Below are 25566 nucleotides of genomic sequence, written 5' to 3'. Positions count from 1 at the left end.
CCAAAGAAGACATACAGATGGCCAAGAAGCACATGAAAAGCTGCTCAACCTCACAAATTATTAGAGAAATACAAATCAAAACTACAATGAGGTATCACCCCACAACAGTTAGAATGGGCATCATCAGAAAATCTACTAACAACGAATGCTGGAGAGGATATGGAGAAAAGGGAACCCTCTTGCACTGTTGGTGGGAATGTAAATTCATACAGCCACTATGGAGAACAGTATGGAGGTTCTTTAAAAAACTAAAAATAGAATTTCCATATGACCCAGCAATCCCACTACTGGGCATATACCCAGAGAAAAACATAATTCAAAAAGACACATGCACCCCACTGTTCATTGCAGAACTATTTACAATAGCCAGGTCATGGAAGCAACCTAAATGTCCATCGACAGATGAATGGATAAAGAAGATGTGGTACATATATACAATGGAATATTAGCCATAAAAAGGAATGAAATTGAGTCATTTGTAGAGATGTGGATGGATCTAGAGACTGTCATACAGAGTGAAGTAAGTCAGAAGGAGAAAAACATTTTTCGTATATTAACGCATATATGTGGAACCTAGAAAAATGCTACAGATGAACCGGTTTCCAGGGCAGAAATAGAGACACAGATGTAGAGAAGAAACGTATGGTCACCAATGGGGGAAAGTGGAGGGGTCAGGTGTGGTGGTGTGATGAATTGAGAGATTGGGATTGACATATATACACTAATATGTATAAAGTGGATAACTAATAACAACCTGCTGTATAAGAAAAAAAAATAGTAGCAATTAGCCATGCTACTACGAAAAAAATATATATGTATATGGCACTGTCTATGAAGTATTCTTGACAGGGAGTGGAAAAGTGAGCCTAAATCTAATAAAAAATTAAAAATAAAAAAAAAAAGGAAAATAATGTTGATTAGTAAGCATGCTCAGAGAAGGGATTTTTAAATCTCAATCTAGAAGCAGTAGCATCATGCTTATCAACTTTAAGTTTTCTTTGTTCCTTTCTCCTTTACCTTCCATATGTAACTCTAGGAATAACAAGAGGCATATCCAAAATTCCCTCTAGCAGGGGACCTAGGGAGGGACATAACTATATAAACGTATTTCATACAATTTTAATCACTATTTCCAAATAAACTTTTAAGAGTTTCTTTAACAGACCTTGATCTTACAGGAAGAAAAGGACCAAAATTTGCTCTTTCCACACACTTCAGTAAACAAAAACCTCTTCTACGTCAATAAAGAAATGGGATTAATCCTGCCAGTTATCTCACTGTTGGAAAACATGTATTGAGAACTTATTAAATGCAGGCCAAATTATTAAACTCAGACTTTATCTTTAGGGGCTTCGTCTCTAATTAGGATATACCTCGATTTATTAGAAATAATTAAGTAAAAATTAAATGACTACTAATTTTAGAAACACAAAAGTCATTTTCACTTTTGTAAAATGGAAGAAATAATATTAATCCACCTGGCCAATAAATGTTGACAATCAGTTATATTATACATAAGGTGCTTTGTGAAGGTAGAATAATATTAGAAATCATAATAAAGTTTCACTTTTATTTGCCAATATTTTTGTCACTTTTACTGAAGAAAATTGTCTTGATATTTTTCCTAATAATGTAGACATTTTATTTTTTAATTTTTAAAGAACAGAAATTGATAAAATAGACTTAAATTTGATGGGTTCTTTAGAAAAATCATTATCAGGATTACATTTATTAGAATTGCTTTGAATATATTTAAGCAGCTTAGATTAAGATTCTATTACATGACTGGTAATGCACATGAAATTATCTTAAAAGTGATTGTGCCCTATGTAAATGCCACAATTTTATAAAATACTTCTATGTAGATGTTAAAATGTGGCCAGACATGCTCACCTAGACGCGAGCACACATCTGACATAAACTGACTTGATGGTTCTCCAGGACTGGAGTTCCAGTTCCTACACCTGCTCCCACACATCCACCCACCTCTATTGGATGAGGGCCTGGTTAAACAGATGGGTCTTGTGCTGTGCTCTCAAAAGAGGCAGCCTCCACCTTTACTGAGCAAAGCATTGGGTGAAAATAGGTTATATTGTGTTATTGTGATTCTGGGCACGATAATTTGCATGTAAAGCTACTGTTTATTGCTGTTGTTGTTTGTTGTTGGAAATACATTTTTCTTTATGAATGAATATGTATAAATTGGAGGACAACAGATGGAGTTTCTGGGATCTGGAAAACCTATAGACAGGGAAGGAGTTCTCAGTCAAATATAAAAATAAAAAATCGGCAGGAGTGTGAAATGCCATGCAGTTTTATAAATGCATGTAGCTAAGATTTTTAAGAAAATGTTTGGGTTTGCCAAGAGACATCATGAAATTTCTCCCATCCACTAAAGGGTATGGAACCAAGATAGAATTCATAACATCTTTCCTCATTCCCCTTCAGCAAGTTACCACTTCAGCAGTTACAAAGTTTGATTTGGGGCAGGGCATTAAGTCCTGGATACGATCTATGTAAATACTACACATTTTCACTGTGAAGTCAAAAGGATTTGGGGGACCTGAGGTGACAGGGTGGCAGATGACTTTATAATATCTGAAGTGGGACTTCCCTGGCGGTCTAGTGGTTAACACTGCACGCTTCCACTACAGGAGGCACAGGTTTGATCCATGGTCAGGGAACTAAAATCCCACATGCCATGTGGTGCGACCCAAATAAAGAAAAAAAAAAAAGTTAAAAAAGTAAATAAAATGTAATATCTGAAGCGAATTTTGTTTATGGTTGACTAATGGCATTGCTACACAGTCCATATTTGTGATGAAAGCATTGCGGGGAAGGCATAACCAGCAATTAGATGGCCCTGTACTTGAAAGATCATATGAGACAAGATGTGATGCTCTAAGATTGACATATTGAGAAAACCTTCAAAGGCATTTGTTCTCCACGCATTTTCATCATGTTCTCTTTAGTGTTTCAATAATTAGCAAACCATCACATATGAATATAGGCATTTATTCTTAAAATGCTCCATTATTTATTGATAGAATCATTAACACTCTGATATTTGCTTCTCTTATTATGGCAGTGCGTGGTTTGTGGACATCACAGGAAAATTCAAGTTAAAGATTCCTACTCCTCTTTCTTAAGTGATTTCTTTAATCTTTTGGTAGCTCAGGTTTCTCCACAAAGAAAGGGACTTTGATTACCACATACTTTTTTTATGTTGCTGCAGGACTTCTGTTTTCTGGCTTTTGTAGAGACTAGATAAACATAGGCATAAAGTTGCTTAATACTTCAGCAGAAAACTGCAGTGGAACCTTCTGAAAATCTGACCTCTTAAAAAAATCTAAATGGAATAGTCTTATATTTTGCTTATTATTTGACTTCATAATTATATGTGCTAGGTTAATGGATAAATGGGTAAGAAATGACACATCATTGTTTTACAAAAATATTTAAAATTTATTTCTTTCCCTCAAACAAAAAAATTAATGTAAAAATGAATAAATCTGTCACTATTTGAGTTCATTCTTATTGTAGAGTGTCTTGAGATAGCTTTATTTGATGGTGTTTAATTTAATTAAAATTATCATTATACTTTCTTGTTACATTGTTCTTTGAAATTGTTGAAATTGCCTAAAAAACATTGTTCTATCTCTAGTTGATAAAATGGAGAAACCAAAAGATTAGTTTAGATACAGAATGGAACAAAAAGGATCACATATGTACTTCATTTTATTAGAAGGAAGCACATTGTAAAAATATTCATTTGAAGAGAAAAAAGAGAAAAATAGTGAAATATTTCCATTTTCATACCATAAGAAAACAGTAATAAAGTCTGTCTTTATATGCAAGTACATATTGTAATATATATGTGTGTGTGTGTGTGTGTGTGTGTGTGTGTGTGAGTGTGTGTGTGTATGTACAGCATGATCATTACCAACTTTTCCTGAACTACTCTGGCATATTATATTTTTATATATTATTTAATGTCTTTTATTTTGTTTTCTTTTGAACAGCAAATACCAGTCTTCTTGGAGGTGGAGGTGGTAAGTCCTGAACATCACTTAAAATATATTTTATTACTACACCAACCATAAGATGTTTAGTAAGTTCTGTGATACTTTAAAGAAAATTAATTTTGCTGTAGTCATCAACCACGCAAATTATAATCTTAGAAAATTTATAATAGAAATATCTTGGGTTTGCCTAAACGTTATTTTAACTGACTTCAAAACATGCAGAATACTGTTGTTGTTCTCATCAAGCTTTATATTTCTATCTTTGGCATAAACTATAGCAGCAATAAGCTGTTGAGGTGAACACACATATAGTAGATGATAGTCACTTTTTAAGTATAGTTGATTTGCAATGTTGTGTTAATTTCTGCTGTGCAGCAAAGTGATTCAGTTCTACACATATATAAATATATATACATTCTTCTTCATATTCTTTTCCATTATAGATTATCACAGGATATCAAATATAGTTCCCTGTGCTACACAGTAGGACCTTGTTGTTTATCAATTCTATATATACTAGTTTGCATCTGCTAAGCCCAAACTCCCAGTCCATCCCTCCCTCACACCCCTTCCACCTTGGCAACCACAAAGCTGTTCTCTATATCTTTGAGTGTGTTTCTGTTTTATAGATAAGTTTATTTGTGTCATATTTTAGATTCCACATATAAGTGATATCATATGGTATTTGTCTTTCTCTTTCTGACTTACTCCACTTAGTATGCTAATCTCTGGGTCCATCCATGTTGCTGTGAGTGGCATTATTTCATTCTTTTTTATGGCTGAGTAATATTCCATTGTGTATATATACCACATCTTCCTTACCCATTCATCTGTTGATGGACATTTAGGTTGTATCCATGTCTTGGTTATTGTGAATAGTGCTGCTATGAACATAGGGGTGCATGTATCTTTTTGAATTATAGTTTTGTCCAGATATGTGCCCAGGAGTTGAATTGCTGGATCATATGGCAACTCTATTTTTAGATTTTTGAGGAACCACCATACTGTTTTCAATAGTGGCTGCATGAGTCACTTTTAATATGAATTTTAAAACAATACATCTGGAGCCTTGCGGTTTTTATCTTTTTTTTTTCCATAATAATGACTAAAATCATTATGACTTTGTAGCCTGAGAGCTTAACATATCAGTGACTTACTGTGAAAAATAAAGAAAGAAATTGGTAGTGGCATTTTGCTTTTTCTTTCTTCCTTTTCAGAGGAGAGAGAGAAAGAGATCAAAGTGAGATGAGGAAGAGAGAGATTTCTGTACTAGGAATTCTTTTTTGATACTAAAATCTTGGAACTATTTATTATTTTTATTTCTAGGTTGAAAGATGAAAGCTTACCTAGCCCCAGTCTATACTACATAGTAGGGGAGGAAAAAAGTATACAGTAGAATGGGGTCCTTTTCATTTAGGACCCAGATGGACATAAATAGGTTTGTTTTCTCTCTCCCTCTTCCTCTTGCTCCCTCTTTTCATGTGTGTGGTTGAAATAGATATGATTGTATATACAGAGCTTTAGGTTTTCAACAAACAAGTTAGAACTTGTTTACTTGATCCCCAACTTTTAAGAAATGTTATCCTTTATAAATCATCATCAGGAGGTTTCAGCTTAAATTTTATTTGAAAATTAAAATTTTAACCATTGTTCCCATATAAGAATCAATAGATTTTTAAAAACAGAATGTTGGAAATAGAAATGATAGAAAATAGTTTAAACTAGAAAGTGCTCTTCATATTACCACATGTCAGTGCACATTCTATAGCAGAGTATTTTTCTTCTTCCCCAAATTACTTTAGAAAATATAAATATACAGGGGTTCTCATTGTTCTTCTTTTTCTTCTTCTTCTTCTTCTTTTTGGTATTCTTTGGGAACTAGAAGAGAAATATTCCTTAGGAATGTACTGGATTCCCAATAAATTTTTATCTCTAGGTTTCTTATAATATGTGAAGGAAACATTAAAATAAGTCATTCATAGTGATGATTTTCTTACATGACATATTAGTATTTTAACAAATTTGACTAGTACTGTTAAGTAGGATAAAAAGTTAAAATTGAGTCTACATATACAAATCTATCAATTTAAAACAGCAGACAAATTAGCTAGATACTTAATTTATGGTTCTTGGCTATTTAAAAAAAAACTGAATTGACTAATTATATAAGTTAAAATCACTTTAGCTGCCCATAACAGAAACCCCCCAAATAATAGTGACTTAAAGGAGATAGAAAAATGTTTCTGTCCCCTGTGAAAGCAGCTTAGATGTAGACTAGAGTGGCTGTGCAGTAATCCCATCCTGTCATCAAGTGCTCAAGCTCTGGCTTTTCTGCTCTTCCTACTGTGTGGAACTCAGGGTCCACAGAGGCTGCTGGACTCTGGGCATCAAAAATATGGGTGTCAGGAGGAGTAAGAGAGGCAAAAAATCAAAAAGGTGGCCCCTAAAAGACAAGCCAGTTTTCTTTAAGCAGCTTTATCTGATGTCTCATATCCTTGAATTGATCAAATGTTCATTCATGGATAATATAGTTTTATGCCAGGAAGAAATGTGCTCATCAAAAAAAAGCAGTGCTCTGTTTTTTAAGGAAGAAGGGGAGGGTGGAGGTTTGGCAGGCAATGAGCAGTCCCTGCCATTTTGGGGAAGGTAGGCTGCTGTTCAGGTACCCTTGTCAAGCTGCTTTGTTTCAATATATGTATACATGGTTGGTGTGTATAGAATTAACGCTAGTGAGTTGGCCTGTATTTCCTTGTGGTTCCTTCAACCTGTGTGTAGATACAGTGTACATTTTTAGCAATGGTAAGACGTTCAGGAATGGCAAACTCAATGTTCTGTTTACCTGAAGTATATACTTGACTGTCCTCTAGGTGGTTGATTTTGCTAAATGCAGTTATTTGCCATAATTTCTCATTTCTGAATTCTAAAATTAGCAGCTCAATATCATCATAAAGATAAATTATAAGTATTTAAGATGGATGTAATTTCTTTCATTAAAGTAGGTCATTGACAGGTTTAATTCATTTATGCACTTCTGGAGATGTCAAGATTGCTCTAAAATACATGTCTGATTTTTGGAAAGCTGCATTTAAAACTTAAATTTAAGGAATATTTTTAGCCTTCTCTGAACTGATTTTTGGCCTTTTGATTCTGTGACAAATCTTATTAATCCTGTCAGTGATATTTGTACAGCAACAGCTAATAATCATCTAATAAGGAGCCTAGAACTGATGCAGTCCTCTTGGATTTGATCAATGATTCCTTTTATTGACTTGAATTAATATACCTTCAAAAACCTCTAAAGGAAATAATTCTTTGATTGACTAAACAATTTGATCAAGAAAATTTGGGACCACATAAAAAAATAATAATAGTATCTTAAGTACCATTTTTTCAGGTTCTCAGGAGGGCTTCCCCCCAGTTCTCTATACGTTGCACTTGAAATTTAGGCAAAAATCAGTCTATACAAAGTTGTATTATCTATAATCTTAGCGTTTTGCTCTTTTTTTTTTGGAGTGCTCATGATCAAGACAAGAGATCTCCTAAGAGGAGATTTTAAAAATGGTCACAATCACCCACTCAGTTTTTTGTTTGTTTGTTTGTTTGTTTTTTGCGGTACGCGGGCCTCTCACTGCTGTGGCCTCTCCCGTTGCGGAGCACAGGCTCCGGATGCGCAGGCTCAGCGGCCATGGCTCACGGGCCCAGCCACTCTGTGGCATGTGGGATCTTCCCAGACTGGGGCACGAACCCGTGTCCGCTGCATCTGCAGGCAGACTCTCAACCACTGCGCCACCAGGGAAGCCCACCCACTCAGTTTTAATTTTAAAGTGAGAGAATCATTTCACATAGGTGTGGATTTTCATCTTTGGGCCAGAGGTCACTCTCTTTAGGAACTTAGTGTCACTTAGTGTCATTGTAGTGAGTATAAATGATAGGGCTTCAACTACCTAGTCATATCAGTTAAAATACTTGGTAAAATGGATCATCTATGTATATATGTCCCAGATATGTTAAGGGCAAATAAATATACTAATATTTAAGTAAGAATGTGGTTGGTCTATAGTGACTGGATTCTGTCTTTCAGGAAGCCTTTATATAATCTAGGTAATGGTATAATGTCAAAAAACCTTAGAAGTTCTATTAATTTTTACAAGCTCTCCATCATTGCTCCCAGTACTAACCTGCATAGCAGTATAGCACATTTAGATATAAAACAAGTAAATTTAATTTTCTCATTTAGTCCTTTTCTTAGTCAGGGTAGGCTACATTATGCTATGGTAACAAACCTAAAAATCTTAGTGGTTAAAACAATAAGGTTAATTTCTTGCTCACATCAATGTCGAGTATATTGGTGGCTGTTCTACTCAGGCTCTCCTACAGGTGGTGACACAGAGTCTCAGGTTGCTTCTCTATCTTGTAACTACTCTATGTGGTATGTGGCTCCAGTCACAAAACAGGAAGAGACAGCTGGTGGATCTTGTGGGATGTATTTACAGAGCAGTTCGTGAATGGCTTATGTCACTTCTGCCCACGTTCCATGGGTCAGAATTCAGGCAAGTGACCCCCAACCGAACTACAAGGAAGTCTGGGAAGAATGGAGTCTTCCAGCGTTCCCAGGAAGAGGAAATGGTGTGGTAAATACATAGCACTGTCTCGGCCACAATGCTCAAATGAGATCAGTGTTATTTATTATTATTATTATTACTTTAATCACTGAGAGAAATGTGACTTAGGGAGATTTAATGACTTCTTCAAGGTCACACAGCTTATAAAGTGCAAAGGTCCAGTAAGAAGACAGGGTTCTTGAGTCCCACTCAGGGCTCGTGCCTTTGCTCTGTGATTTTTTGTTTTTTTAACATCTTTATTGGAGTATAATTGCTTTACAACAGTGTGTTACTTTCTGCTTTATAACAAAGTGACTCAACTATACATATAAATATGTCCCCATATCTCCTCCCTCTTGCATTTCCCTCCCACTCTCCCTACCCCACACCTCTAGGTGGTCACAAAGCACCGAGCTGATCTCCCTGTGCTATGAAGCTGCTTCCCACTAGCTATCTGTTTTACATTTGGTAGTGTATATATGTCCATGCCACTCTCTCACTTCGTTCCAGCTTACCCTTCCCCCTCCCCACGTCCTCATGTCCATTCTCTACATCTGAATCTTTATTTCTCTCCTGCCTCTAGGTTCTTCAGAACCATTTTTTATTCTAGGTTCCACAAATATGCGTTAATATACGATATTTGCTTTCCTCTTTCTGACTTACTTCAGTCTGTATGACAGTCTCTAGATCCATCCATGTCTCTACAGATGACCCAATTTCATTCCTTTTTATGGCTGAGTAATATTGCATTGTATATATGTACCACATCTTCTTTATCCATTCATCTGTCGGTGGGCATTTAGGTTGCTTCCATGTCCCGGCTATTGTAAGTAGTGCTGGAGTGAACATTGTGGTGCATGACTCTTTTTGAATTATGGTTTTCTCAGGGTATATGCCCAGTAGTGGGACTGCTGGGTCATATGGTAGTCCTAGTTCTATTTTTAGTTTTTTCAGGAACCTCCATACTGTTCTCCACAGTGGCTGTATCAATTCACATTCCCACCAACAATGCAAGAGGGTTCCCTTTTCTCCACACCCTCTCCAGCATTTATTGTTTCTGCATTTTTTCATGATGGCCATTCTGACTGGTGTGAGAGGATACCTCATTGTAGCTTTGATCTGCATTTCTCTAATGATTAGTGATGTTGAGCATCCCTTCATGTGTTTGTTGGCAATCTGTATATCCTCTTTGGAGAAATGTCTGTTTAGGCCTTCTGCCCATTTTTGGATTCTGTTGTCTGGTTTTTTTTTTTTTTTTTTGGTATGGAGCTGCATGAGCTTCTTGTAACGTTTGGAAATTAATCCTTTGTCAGTTGCTTCATTTGCAAGTATTTTCTCCCATTCTGAAGGCTGTCCTTCTGTCTTGCTTATGGTTTCCTTTGCTGTGCAAAAGCTTTGAAGTTTCATTAGGTCCCATTTGTTTATTTTTATTTCCATTTCTCTAGCAAGTGGGTCAAAAAGGATGTTGCTGTGATTTATGTCACAGAGTGTTCTGCCTATGTTTTCCTCTAAGAGTTTTATAGTGTCTGGTCTTACATTTAGGTATCTAATCCATTTTGAGTTTATTTTTGTGTATGTTGTTAGGGAGTGTTCTAAATTCATTCTTTTCCAGGTAGCTGTCCAGTTTTCCCAGCACCACTTATTGAAGGGGCTGTCTTTTCTCCATTGTATATTCTGGCCTCCTTTATCAAACATAAGGTGACCATCTGTGTGTGGGTTTATCTCTGGGCTTTCTATCTTGTTCCATTGATCTATATTTCTGTTTTTCTGCCAGTACCATAATGTCTTGATTACTGTAGCTTTGTAGTATAGTCTGAAGTCAGGAAACCTGATTCCTCCAGCTTTGTTTTTCTTTCTCAAGACTGCTTTGGCTATCCGGGGTCTTTTGTGTTTCCATACAAATTGTGATTTTTTTTGTTCTAGTTCTGTGAAAAATGCAATTGGTAGTTTGATAGGGATTGCATTGAATCTGTAGATTGCTTTGGGTAGTAGAGTCATTTTCACAGTGTTGATTCCTCCAATCCAAGAACGTGGTATATCTCTCCATCTGTTTGTATCATCTTTAACTTCTTTCATCAGTGTCTTCTGCTTTTCTGCATACAGGTCTTTTGTCTCCTTAGGTAGCTCTAGTAGTTTTCTGGTAGCATCTTTAGGATTCTCTGTGTACAGTATCATGTCATCTGCAGACAGTGACAGCTTAACTTCTTCTTTTCCAATTTGCATTCCTTTTATTTCTTTTTTTTCTCTGATTGCTGTGGCTAGAACTTCCAAAACTATGTTGAATAATAGTGGTGAGAGTGGACAACCTTGTCTTTTTCCTGATCTTAGTGGAAAAGGTTTCAGTTTTTCACCATTGAGAACAATGTTGGCTGTGGGTTTATCATATATGGCCTTTATTATGTTGAGGTAAGTTCCCTCTGTGCCTACTTTCTGGAGGATTTTTTTCATAAATGGGTGTTGAATTTTGTAAAAAGCTTTTTCTGCATCAGTTGAGATGATCATATGGTTTTTCTCCATCAGTTTGTTAATATGGTGTATCACATTGATTGATTTGCATATATTGAAGAATCCTTGCATTTCCTGGATAAACCCCACTTGATCATGGTGTATGATCCTTTAAATGTGCTGTTGGATTATGTTTGCTAGTATTATGTTGAGCATTTTTCCATCTATCACTAATATTGGCCTGTAGTTTCATCAGTGATATTGACCTGTAGTTTTCTTTCTTTGTGACATCTTTGTCTGGATTTTGAATGAGGATGATGGTGGCCTTATAGAAGGAGTTTGGGAGTGTTCTTCCCTCTGATATATTTTGGAAAATTTGAGAAGGAAAGGTGTTAGCTCTTCTGTAAATATTTGGTAGAATTCGCCCGTGAAGCTATCTGGTCTGGGCTTTTGTTTGTTGGAAGATTTTTAATCACAGTCTCAATTTCAGTGCTTGTGATTGGTCTGTTTATATTTTCTATTTTTTCCATCTTCAGTCTTGGAAGGTTGTATTTTTGTAAGAATTTGTACATTTCTTCCAGGTTGTCTATTTTATTGGCATATAGTTGCTTGTAATAATCTCTCATGATCCTTTGTATTTCTGCAGTGTCAGTTGTAACTTCTCCTTTTTCATTTCTAATTCTATTGATGTGAGTCTTCTCCCTTTTTTTCTTGATGAGTCTGGCTAATGGTTTATCCATTTTGTTTATCTTCTCAAAAACCAGCTTTTAGTTTTATTGATCTTTGCTGTCATTTCCTTCATTTCTTTTTCATTTACATCTGATCTGATCTTTATGATTTCTTTCCTTCTGCTATGTTTGGGGGGTTTTTTTGTTCTTTCTCTATTTGCTTTAGGTGTAAGGTTAGGTTGTGTATTTGAGATGTTTCTTGTTTCTTGAGGTAGGATTGTATTGCTATAAACTTCCCTTAGAACTGCTTTTGCTGCATCCATAGGTTTTGGTTTGTGGTGTTTTCATTTTCATTTGTGTCTAGGTATTTTTTGATTTCCCCTTTGATTTCTTCAGTGATCTGTTGGTTATTTAGTAGTGTATTGTTTAGCCTCCATGTATTTGTATTTTTTACAAATTTTTTTCCTGTATTTGATATCTAGTCACATAGTGTGGTCGGAAAAGATACTTGATACAGTTTCAATTTTCTTAAGTTTACCAAGGCTTGATTTGTGACCCAAGGTATGATTTATCCTGGAGAATGTTCCATGAGCACTTGAGGAGAAAGTGTATTCTGTTGTTTTTGATGGAATGTTCTATGTATATCAATTAAGTTCATCTTGTTTAATGTATCATTTAAAGCTTGTGTTTCCTTATTTATTTTCATTTTGGATGATCTGTCCATTGTTGAAAGTTGGGTGTTAAAAGTCCTCTACTGTGATTGTGTTACTCTTGATTTCCCCTTTTATGGCTGTTAGCATCTGCTTTATGTATTGAGATGCTCCTATGTTGGGTGCATAAATATTTACAATTGTTATATCTTCTTCTTGGATTGATCCCTTGATCAGTATGTAGTGTCCTTCTTTGTCTCTTGTAATAGTCTTTATTTTAAAGTCTATTTTATCTGATATGAGAATTGCTACTCTAGCTTTCTTTTGATTTCCATTTGCATGGAATATCTTTTTTCATCCCCTCACTTTCCAGTTTGCATTTGTCCCTAGGTCTGAAGTGGGTCTCTTGTAGACAGCATATATATGGGTCTTGTTTTTGTATCCATTCAGCCAGTCTCTGTCTTTTGGTTTAAGCATTTAATCCATTCACATTTAAGGTAGTTACCGACATGTATGTTCCTATTACCATTTTCTTAATTTTGGGGGGTTTGTTATTGTAGTTCTTTTCCGTCTCTTGTTTTTCCTGCCTAGCGGAGTTCCTTTAGCATTTGTTGTAAAGCTGGTTTGGTGGTGCTGAATTCTCTTAGCTTTTGCTTGTCTGTAAAGGTTTTAATTTCTCCATCACATCTGAATGAGACCCTTACTGGGTGGAGTAATCTTGGTTGTAGGTTTTTCCCTTTCATCACTTTAAATATGTCCTGCCCCTCCCTTCTGGCTTGCAGACTTTCTGCTGAAAGATTGGGTGTTAACCTATGGGGATTCCCTTGTATGTTATTTGTTGCTTTTCCCTTGCTGCTTTTAATATTTTTTCTTTGTATTTAATTTTTGATAGTTTGATTATGTGTCTCAGAGTGTTTCTCATTGGATTTATCCTGTATGGGACTCTCTGTGCTTCCTGGACTTGATTGACTATTTCCTTTCCCATATTAGGGAAGTTTTCAACTATAATCTCTTCAAATATTTTCTCAGTCCCTTTCTTTTCCTCTTCTTCTTCTGGGACCCCTATAATTCGAATATTGGTGTGTTTAAAGTTGTCCCAGTGGTCTCTGAGACTGTCCTCAATTCTTTTCATTCTTTTTTCTTTATTCTGCTCTGTGGTAGTTATTTCCACTCTTTTATCTTCCAGGTCACTTATCCGTTTTTGTGCCTCAGTTATTCTGCTATTGATTCCTTCTAGAGAATTTTTAACTTCATTTATTGTGTTATTCATCATTGTTTGTTTGCTCTTTAGTTCTTCTCGGTCCTTGTTAAAGGTTTCTTGTATTCTGTCCATTCTATTTCCAAGATCTTGGATCATCTTTACTATCATTACTCTGAATTCTTTTTCATGTATACTGCTTATTTCCTCTTCATTTGTTTGGTCTGGTGGGTTTTTGCCTTGCTCCTTCATCTGCTGTGTGTTTCTCTGTCTTCTCATTTTGCTTAACTTTCTGTGTTTGGGGTCTCCTTTTTGTAGGCTGCAGATTCATAGTTCCTGTTGTTTTCAGTGTCTGCCCCCAGTGGCTAAGGTTGGCTCAGTGGGCTTTGTAGGCTTCCTGGTAGAAGCGACTGGTGCCTGTGTTTTAGTGGATGAGGCTGGATCTTGTCTTTCTAGTGGGTAGGACTGCATCCAGTGGTGTGTTTTGGGGTGTCTGTGACATTATGATTTTAGGCTGCCTCTCTGCTCTTGGGTGAGGTTGTGTCCCTGTCTTTCTGGTTGTTTGGCACAGGGTGTCCAGCACTAGCTTGTTGGTCATTGAATGTAGCTGTGTCGATGGAGATCTCTGGGGGAGCTTTTGCCATTTGATGTTATGTGGAGCTGGGAGGTCTCTGGTGGACCAATGTCCTGAACTTGGCTCTCCCACCTCAGAGGCACAGGCGTGACACCTGCCCAGAGCACCAAGACCCTGTGAGCCACACAGCTCAGAAGAAAAGGGAGAAAAGAAAGAAAGAAGAAAATAAAATAACATAAAGTTATTAAAATAAAAAATAGAAAAAGATTATTAAAAATAAAAAAAAATTATGAGTAATTTTTAAAAAAGAAAGAAAAAAGAAGAGAGCCACCAAACCAAAAAACAAATCCACCAATGAAAAGAAGTGCTAAAAACTCTACTGAAGCCAAAAACAAACAAAAAATAAAACGGACGGACAGAAACCTAGGAAAAATGGTAAAAGCAAAGCTATACAGACAAAATTACACAAAGAAGCAGGCACATACACACTCACAAAAAGAGAAAAAGGAAAAAATATATATATATATTTAAAAAAAAGGATGAGAGCCACCAAATCAATAAACAAATCTACCAATGATAATAAACCCTAAATACTAAACTAAGATAAACATAAAACCAGAAACAAATTATATGCAGAAAGCAAACCCCAAGTCTACAGTTGCTCCCAAAGTCCACCGCCTCAATTTTGGGATGATTCGTTGTTTATTCAGATATTCCAGAGATGCAGGGTACATCAGGTTGATTGTGGAGATTTAATCCACTGCTCCTAAGGCTGCTGGGAGAAATTACCGTCTCTTCTTTGTTCACATAGCTCCTGGTGTTCTGATGCAGTGGCAGGCTGCACAGGCTCCCAGGAGGGGAGGTGTGGATAGTGACCTGTGCTTGCACACAGGCTTCTTGGTGGCTGCAGCAGCAGCCTTAGCGTTTCATGCCCATCTCTGCTGCCCGCACTGTTAGTCGCGGCTCGCGCCCATCTCTGGAGCTCATTTACGCAGTGCTCTGAATCCCCTCTCCTCGTGCACCCCGAAACAATGGTCCCTTGCCTCTTAGGCAGGTCCAGACTTTTTCCTGGACTCCCTCCTGGCTAGCTGTGGTACACTAGCCCCCTTCAGGCTCTGTTCACGCAGCCAACCCCAGTACTCTCCCTGGGATCTGACCTCCCAAGCCCGAGCCTCACCTCCCAGCCCCCACCTGTCCCGGCCGGCAGGTGAGCAGACAAGCCTCTGGGGCTGGTGAGTGCTGGTTGGCACTGATCCTCTGTGTGGGAATCTCTCTGCTTTTCCCTCTGCACCCCTGTTGCTGCGCTCTCCTCCATGGCTCCAAAGCTGCCCCCCCCCCCAGCCACCCACCATCCCTGTCTCTGCCAGTGAAGGGGCTTCCTAGTGTGTGGAAACTTCCTCTTTCACAGCTCCCTCCCAGAGGTTCAGGTCCTGTCCCTATTCTTTTGTCTCTGTTTTTTTCTTTTGCCCTACCCAGGTACGTGGGGAGTTTCTTGCCTTTTGGGAAGTCTGAGGTCTGCCAGCATTCAGTAGGTGTTCTGTAGGAGTTGTTTCACATGTAGATGTATTTCTGATGTATTTGTGGGGAGGAAGGTGATCTCTACGTCTTACTCCTACACTGTCTTGAAGGTCTCTCTGCTCTGTGATTTTTAATATATCTTTGCTGTTTAGATTTGCCTTTTATATGCAAAAGTAGGTAACTCTGTTCACACCAGGAAAAATTAAGGAGAGGACAGGAAAACGTGCAGCTGAGATATGGATGATGCTTTCCTTGGCTGATTTTCACAAGTCTTAAGCTCAGTTGATAACTTGAAAGTACATACAATAGCGCTGTCTCATGGTACCTCTGGATTGCCGTCCAGATTCATATACCTTTTTTGTGTACTTGAGGTTTAGTTTTAGAGCACATTGCATTTTAAATATGTGTTCACTCATCTGTAATAAACACGTTTTACATGCACAAAGTGCTGTGATGTCATACTTTTGGAATATATAATAATAAAAAGCCTTTGTAGCCAATCTTAAATTATGTCAAGAAGCAGAATTAGAAAGAAAAAAGCAGAATTAAAGAGCTACTTCCTCAATTCCTTTCAGATCATTATGTAACAGACTGGAACAAAATTTACAGTCTCTTACTTTAGATGATGTCTTTCCTTTTCATCATCACAATAAGACCAGAACCTGCTAATAGAACCCAAACAAGATATGGTTTATGGGTTTTGCTTCCCCTTTTAGTCTGTCAAAGCTCCTGAGAGCTGAAGCCTGAGGCATAATGTTAGACATTTAAGATGACATTTCCTGACAGAGCAGCAATTTAAGGTTGGCTTTTTATATGCATAAATTTGTAGAACTGCTTTTTTAAATTATACCCACATACACACATACATATATGTATAATATATTAGTATCAATACTGTAATTCTAGACCTTATCCTTGAGGTGATTCTGTGGCAGATTAATTTTGAAAACTCTAGGTATAAGCAACCACCACTAAACAAACTCTCAGTCTCAGATGGAATTCATGGGAAAGTTGCTTTTCTAGAATGAGAACACAGCATATATTATGCCCTTCTCCACCACCAAAGGCTTCTTGCTCTCCTTGTGCCTATTAAAGTGGGCCCAAAGTTTAACAAGGTGAAGTACCAAATGTACTTCAAAAGCAGCAAAATCATAAAAATATTTGGTGTCATGCAATAGATACCATCAGTGTATCTCCACCCGCCCATTACTTATTTCTACATACAAACACACATATGAGCACGTGTTCATTCATTCATTCACTCAACAAATACTAATTTGGGAACTACTGTGTGTCAGTACTGATTATTGGTTTGGAAATAAACACAGCCCTTTCCCTGTTACCAATCATGGTCTCTGGCTGAATTATCTGAGCAGTTGTCATTCCCCATGTTCTTTCAGATGTTCCAAGGATTTTCCTTGCATGGGTCTTTTGACTTAAAATGATATATTAATATCAATAGAATGGGCATCAGTATCAGATTGCTTCTTTAAAAACCAGAACAGATATCCTGAAAAACAATTTTTTCACAAAAAATGTGAGTTTCTACCAAGAGTTCCTAACATGAGAAACAACATGTTTAAAGGGTCTTTTGAGTGTGTTTAAGTGGAACTGCTTTCATAAATTACTTAAACATTCACAGGCGGAGTGGAGAGCCCTGTCACCCTCCCTCCACATACAGAACCAAATCCCCACAGTGATTACGTGTTTCACTCTTGTTAAACCTTGAGATCTGGCTGGGCCTTAGGCATGCTGGGAGGAATCTAGGAGAGTGGTCCACAGTGAGGGAGCAAGTCTGGTTAAAGCAGGTAGCGTGTTGGGGCTGGCCCCTTACGAGAGTCAGTCAAGCATGTCTGGCAGTGAGTTAGCCTGCTGGCCTCTGCTCAGCAGCTGGAGGAGTCCCAGCCATGGGCCTCGGGAGTAGCAACTGTCTCTCAGTCCCGGGATAGAGCAGCCTGGTGAAAGAAACTCAGGAGCCCTGGCCTTGTTGGTCAGGTGGGTACCCAGTCTCAGGATTAGAGCTTCAGAAAGGGATGTGATGCCAAATCTATGGAAAATAAGGCTTGAGATCTGACTGTGTCAGGGATTGATCCTGGGCACTGCAGGTGGGTAAGCCTGCTAGGGGCGATAAGGAGGCTCAGATGAGAGGAAGATAGAGGGGAAGGGGAGTGCAGTGACCAGGAGCCAGGCCAGGTCTGACAACATGCAGTTGCACAGTGAACCAGCCTACCTTTGTCCTCCCTCCCTCCCTTCTTCCCTTCCTTCTTTCTTTCTTCCCTTCATTTTGCCCTCTTGCTTTTTTCTTTCTCTCCTTTTTCTCTTTCATAGTCAACAGTATGTACTGATTACCTATTGTATACTAGTCTTGACATTGAGGTAGGAAAGATTCTTATAACCAAGTGCAGTCTGAAGTATAAATATTTATTTACACATTAATATAATAAGAACTAGAAAGGTTCTCAATACAGGAAAAATGAAGCAGAAAAGATGAAGCCAACATGTCGGAGTGGTCAGGGAAGGCTTCCCACAAGAGGTGACACTGGAGCAATCTTGGAGGATGAGTTATTTTCCAGGAGAGGAAGGAAATGACCCACTCAGTTGTATTTTTCACTGTTTGATGTAGATATATTTTACAGAGATCTTGCTATGCTTCAGCAGTCCTCCTCACTGTTCTGCAGTCGTGTTATCCAGATTTTCGTTAAATAGCTTCCTCTGACCATTCAGGCATGCCACTTAAAATGGAATGAACAGTGTTAGAACTGAAGAAAGGAACTCTGGTACTAATGGTGTTGGCAGCAAAGGTTCATCACAGCAACCCGAGCAAAGTCTGGTGGTCACACCAACACAGGCTCCTCCCTGCCTTGCCTTTTCCTTTCACTACCTCACTTGCATCTCAGTCTAGGGACAAACTCTGAAGCTGCCCACACTAGTTGGATTTCTAGTATATGTCTTCCTCATTCCACATGAACTTGTCTAGTTCTATTCTTAGAAGTTTGACCCAGTCCTGATTGCCTTAATCTTGTCTGCCATTTGTCATTAAGCTTTTCAGATGCTTCCTAGTGGAGGAAGGGGAGGGCATAAAATCCATGTCTCTGCTTGAACTTTCCTTTTTATTGGCCATTCTGAGGACATGCCTTATTTATTCCACCTCTAACTTTGGTCACCATGACCCCTCTATTCTAAAGCTAATTTTGAAATTATTCATCATATTAAGTACTTACCTACTTCCCCTTCTGAGTAAAACTGCCCCATCTAAAACCCTGTCAAAGGGGCAGCCCTGTGCAGATAAAATGCCCCTTCTCATTCTGGCCAAGCTGATTGAACCTGGAAAGATACATTCCCCAATTGGGGCATAAACTTTTTGAAAAAAAAGAGGCTTTCATACTCATTTTTATACCCCTGGCAGCTTCTACCACATGTAGTAGGTATTTCATTTTAATTTTGAGGTATTACTATCTTTCATCCTGGAATTTTAGCATGGTTAGATATTTCAGTTTTGACCAGTTTGCTGTAGAAAGGTAATATCTTTATCTTTAGATGATCTCTAAATGAAAAGACAAAACTTTAAAAAAGACTTATAACAGGCAACTTGAGGATCATATGCATATTTATGCAGTAATTATTTTAAGTACTGTATTACCTTTCATTTCTAAGAAGTTTATATAGCTAGGATATTATCATTTTCTTTAAATACTATGGTTATATTTTTTAAGTTCTGGGGGATAAGGAGAACAATATTTATTTGTATAGATGTGGAAATGAAATGCAGAAAATTTGCATTACATGGAAAGAGGGAAAGGCTATTATCTCATTCATGTTTTGTCATGTTGCAGGTATTTAACCAGTTAGTTATATCTTTCAATCTGAAATATTATTGTCATTATTGATTTTTCTTGTTCAAACCTACTGGCAAAAGTTTAAAGTGCTAATGTGCCAGTTAATACGATTTAACATTCATTGAGAAATAGAATCGAGGACATGCCTTAGGAAAAGTTTTTATGTAGGTTGGCTTAGCTGTTGAACTCTCTATTTCATGCTTGAAGAACGATGGACAATGAGAATTATGGACAGTAATCTCTTAATATGTTACTTGATTTAGGTTTTTCATTGAAAACAATGAATTGATTTTGTAATACACTTGTAATTTAAAATATTAAGACATAAAAATGGTAGGTTACTTAGAACTGGCTGTGAAGGCATTGAAGCTATAACCTCTACTTTATGTTTCATTACAGTAAATAATCACTTTTTAGGTTCATAATTTTGTGCACCATTAAAGATACTTGCTTCTTTTCTCTGACACATGCTTCATTTCATTAGCTTGTGGGGGTCCTGTGAAGCCTTTGTGTGATCAGTGTTTTCAGTCTTTAGAATAAAAATAAAGTAAAACCATTTACTCTGAAGTTTTCGTGGCTGAAGTTCAATTTACACTTAAATTACTTAAATTAACTTAAATTACACAAGTTAAAATGATACATCTCTGTTGAATATTTCTTCACACAACTCAATAAAAGATTTTAGATGTTCATTGTGATAGGTGTTTTGCCTATTAATAATATAAACCATTGAGACTTAGAAAATTTTTAATACAACAGTGGTATCATTACAGAACAGATAACATGGGAAGGAATTTTTCACACGTGTGTTATTGGGGGAGAGAGACCCAACTAGATTGAGGGAAGGACTTTAGATTCTAAAGATACAGTTGACTGAGGAAATCAGAAAATCTCCCTGCAACAACTCATTTAAGTTATGGATAAAATAAAATAAAAATTAATTGTAGTATATTTGTCAGCTTGCAAGAAAGAAATTACATCTTTGGGTGCCATAAATAAGGGAGTACTGAAAAAACAAAGTGAACCAAAACTATAATATAAACTGTATACTGTAAGTGCCTTGTGGTAGTGTATATGGTGATGGGGCATTGGACACTAGAGGCCACAAAGCTAGTTCTCATTTGGGGATTAGAAATAGGACTGCATAAAGTAGGAGGGTAGAGCTTAGATCCTTACCTAAAGCCAAGTTCATCAAATTGTTATAATCTCAACTGAAGCGTGGATTTGAAAACAATTCCCTACTGGTTCAAGAAAACTATGGGGAAGACTCCTAAAATGTTGCTATCTTGATCCTGAAACTTCTTTGTGTTTGGTACTTAAATCTACACTACCTATGTGTCTGAGAATCCCAAACACAAAAAATTAACATAAAAATTGGCCCCCAGGGCTACTATTAGAGGCAAACTCACAATTACTCTGAAGGTAAGTGCCCAAGACTCAGGCCATGGGGTTTTCTCACAAAGAAAAAGCCATGCCAAAATTATCTCATTTTCAGAAATTATAAAACTCATTAGGAACTTTACAGTGGATAAGCCTGATAAACATCTCAGCCAGGTAATGAAAGTTACAACCAACAGTGATAAATCATGTTGATAGGATGTACTTTGATATGATATATTGAAAATGCCACATTACCTTTGTTATTTTCCTCTCAAACTTTTTAACTCCAATCTAATTGTGAGTAAAGTATCATACAAATTCCAATAGAGGGGCATTCAACAAAATATTTGATCAATATACCTTGAAACTATCATATTTTGATATCATTTAAAAAAGGAAAATTGGAGGAACTCTCACAACTAAGAGGAGCCTAAGGAGACATGTCAACTAACTATAATGTAGTATCCTGGATGATATCCTGAAACAGAAGAAGCCATTAGGTAGAACTAAGGAAATATGAATAAACTATGGACCTTAGTTAACAATTATATGTCAGTGTTGGTTCATTAATTGTAACAATGTACCACACTTATTTAAGATGTTAATAATAGGGGGAACTGGATGTAAAGTACATGGGAACTTTCCATACTATCTTCTCAATTTCTGCATAAATCTAAAACTCTTCTAAAAGATAATCTATTACTTAAAAATAAAGGAAACAGTCCAAAATCCACACCAAATATGCAAGAGTCATGGATATCAGGATCAGACTCCCAAGAACTTAAGGTAGCTAGATAGCATCCTAAAAGAGAATCAAAAATATCAATAAATACGTTTAACACAATTAAAGCTATAAAAATGAGAATCCAAACTCTAAGATAAAGTGATAAAATATCATGGTCAAGAAAAGGCAGATGTTAAAAGAAACAAATACAAATCCTAGGAGTGAAAAATGTGGACTTTGAATTAAAAACTCTAATAACAGATATTATAACATCATATTAGATGTAACTGAAGATATAATTAGTGACTTGGAGGATAGCACTGTAGGAATTACCCAGAATGCACCACAGAGATATAAATAGATGGTAAATATGAAAGGGAAAGTTAGGGGACAGACATTCAATGTATATACAATGGGAACTCCAGAAAGTAGGATTGAAAAAAAGGCAATATATGAGGAGAAGATAGTTGAAAAATTTTCACAATTGCCAAAGAAATAAATTATCTCAAAGAACACACATTATTGATTTCTAGTGAGGAAAAATCAAATCAAGAAGTGGACCCATTATCATAAAGCTATAGAACATACAATAGAAAGGTAAAGATTTAAAAGACATCAGAAAGAAAGTATTTCCTATGAAGAAACAACTATTATACTGACAGATAAATTATAAGCAACAATAGATACTAAAAGGTGATGAAGTAATATCTGAGGGAAATTAATGTCAACCTGGCATTCTTTGCCCACAGGAACTATCATTCACTAGTGAGGCAAATATAAAGACATTTTCAGATAAACATTGAAAAAATTAATCATAGATCCTTGATGAAAGAGCTGCCAAAATGTAAACTTGAGTAAAAAGGAATTTGAACCCACTTCCCATCTCTCCCGCAAAAGATTGCTATATCAATTCTGTTATTATTTTTTAAAGTTGATAGAAAATTTTAAACATGTACACATGTAAATTAAAATAGTATAAAGAATCCAATTTTCTCATCACGAACCTTCATCAGTTTTCAACTCTTAGCCAACCTTGTTTCATCTACACCTCCATCCACTCAAACACCTAGATTATTTTGAAGCAAATCCAAGAATCATATCATTTTATCTGTAAATATCTTGATATGCACCTCTCAAAGACAGGGAGTGTATTTTTCTCTTTTTATTTTAGCATCATAAAAATATCATTTTTAAGTGTGAAAAATTTCCTTAGTATCATCATTTGTCCAGTCAATGTTCATATTATTCCTATCAATTTATGATTTTATTTTTTACAGTATATTTGCTGGAATTGTGATGCAAATAAGATTTATATGCTGCTTGGTTGGTATGTCTTTTATGTCTCTTTCAATGTACGGATTCCTCTTCTATAGCTGATTTCAATATGTATCTCTAAAAGATAGTATTTCAATATGTTTATGCTTTCAACTGGACTCATTTAAGTTCATTTGTTTCCATTTTGCTTTTGATTTGGGAGGATGGCATTTTAAAATATAGTTTCATAATTGGTGAATATTATTTTACATTTCTTTTGTATTTTTGTTTCATAGTTAACTTTTGGAAAAATGTAACGTTTAAGGAATTCTGTTAAGAAGTGTTTAGATAGGTAAATCGTGCTCAAAGATAGGAAAAAATAATTATGAAATAATTTTTTTAAAATGTGAGAGCCCTCTTTGCAGAAATGGAAATTCCTTGGTAAAAATTCTGGACTTTTATGAATGCTCTCACTGTCTTTAGCTAGCTAAATGGAGCCTAAATGCTTAGAAGCATAGATTTATATTTAAAAACAAATAATTTAGAATTAGGAAGTACTTTACACAGCTTCCAGGATATGTCTATATATCTACCTAATTATATAGTAGATATAATATCATGTTCTGTAGCTTATCTACTTGTGTTAAAGGTAATATCTTTTCAAAACTATCCAAAAAAACTTTATTGAGCTACTGTTTTTAAATATCTATCCCTTATCCTCAAGGAGACTCTGAATGTGACCTGCAAGTACGCAGTAGGAAATAAAAGTCCAAGCAAAATACTGCAGGTCAAGTCTCTTGTGTTTTGGGATCACTAGATTATATCCCTTCAGTTTATGAGGGAGAATGGTTTTCTTTACTATATCTGTTGTGGCTCCAGAGAAATACAAGGTGGGGCAATTTCTTTGAAAGCCACTTTAATAATCTTTTCAATTTCAGCACTATTAAGAATCCTTTTTCATTCTTTGGAGCTGTTTTCATTTACCTCTAAACTGGAGATAAGCAGTGGAGGATAGAGAGGAGTGAACCTGGCCAGTTCTGAATGGGGATCTCAGGAGTCCAGTCATAGACACTGTGGACCTGTGGTTTACTCAGAAAGTCCTTTCCTTTTGCTTTACATGATCACTTATTGCTGCAGCTCTGTCTTTGGCCAAAAGTCATTAATTTAATTTTTTAGTAAGTTAAAATAAATTCATTATTTTGTGTCCTAGTTTCCTCCTCTGAAAAGGTGATTATTATGATATGTAACGATTTTACAGAGGTGGAATAACTAATTGCTCATTGTAAAGTGTTTTTCAAATACAAGGTGTTAGATCAATGGTTATTACTGTAGTTGTCATTATTATTATCATTATAGTCTAAAACTGAAAGATGAAAAGGTGCTGGATAATTGTAAGATGTGGTGATGTTATATCCAAATAAAGAGGAATAACCTGAATTATTGGATAACAGAAATCCAAATATCTGTGTGTGGCAGGGAAGAGTTTCTTTTGCAGAAAGCTAATATAGATAATGGTGCTTTGGTTAACCCCAAATAAGCCAAAGGATTTTACATGTAAATATAGATGAAAGATGATCCTAAGAGTAGTTCATTTCATCCTGTGCAGTATTGGTTATAAGGAAGCTTTCTCTCAAGCATTTAAATACCCAGAGTCAGAAATTATTATATCTTGGAACATGATATATTCTAGCTTTCTGAAACCTTACCAGGCCAGGATCAAGTGAGCTAAGCTCATCCTTTAGGGCAGGGCATGGGCTGAGGTTGTCTCTCAAAGCACAGGAAGAACAAGAAACAGCAGCACTTCCCTGTTCCAGCAATTGCTTGGCACTGGGGAAAAGCTAAGGAATCCCACAGAACAGTATTGATGGCCCATATACAATACAGGTCCAGCAGGCAGCCAGGCCTGGAAGTGCAAGGAAGGAGGGACGAATCCAACAGAAGCTTATCAGGCACACAAGAGGTAGAGGATCGGGAGTGTGCTGTACCTTGGAGGGTGGCAGAGAAGACCCCGTATCCTTACCGGGGCCCCTGAACCTAGATTTGAATGGCAACAGAAGAGACCTGGGCAACAGTCTGGAGCCCAGGGGTCAGTGCTGAGGTTGGTACCCAGACTACAGGTCTGAAAAAGTGATACAAGTCAAGCTCCAGCTCAGAGAAGGTGGAAGCCGCCTAAGTATCTGAGTCTCCACAACTGGCTTTGGAAGCAGGGATGAACAGAACTTGTGTGTGGAGAATGTCAGTGGACTCAACTATGAACAACCTGGGGGGAAGAGGCAGGAGGACTGAGAAATTCACAATATCAGAGCATTCTCCAGAAGACAGTATGCAAGAGGTGACACGTCAGGAGCTTGTAGCTGAAACACTTCCTCTGCTTTTGCTATCGGGTTATTTCTGGCTAAAAAAACACAAACAAAACAAAACAACAACAGCAAAACCCCCAGTTTTCAGAAATGGCTGCAAGGGGCACAAAGCCCTCCACTAAGCTAAATATCCACCAACATCTGCATCTCAATCTGGGGTTGAGCACACCCAAGGCCTCAGACTCACAGATATGTTGTATATGACGTCTGTGCCTGCAGGATCAGCTCTATAGGACATACACAACAAAGACATCTATAAAGGTCCAAGTTTCATTTCTCCTATAATTGGAAAAAGGCATAATTCACTAGTTGGATTTTGTTAAGTCACGAATA

At 36.8% G+C, this 25566-nt stretch overlaps 1 protein-coding gene across 1 annotated transcript in view; it reads left to right on the top strand.

The window, feature by feature from the left end:
• Window positions 1-25566, top strand: part of MACROD2 (mono-ADP ribosylhydrolase 2) — a gene marked incomplete at its 3' end in the record, with an annotated part of 1963559 nt that overhangs the window by 431679 nt on the left and 1506314 nt on the right. The window contains 1 exon segment of the mRNA XM_082670986.1: window positions 4023-4052. Coding sequence (XP_082527112.1) covers window positions 4023-4052 — 30 coding nt within the window.

The sequence above is a fragment of the Grampus griseus genome (genome assembly GCF_964374135.1).
Source record: "Grampus griseus genome assembly, chromosome: 14".
NCBI classification, from domain to species: Eukaryota; Metazoa; Chordata; class Mammalia; order Artiodactyla; family Delphinidae; genus Grampus; species Grampus griseus.
Note: the sequence above shows the minus strand (reverse complement) of the source record. Positions and strands in the feature narration are given on the sequence as shown.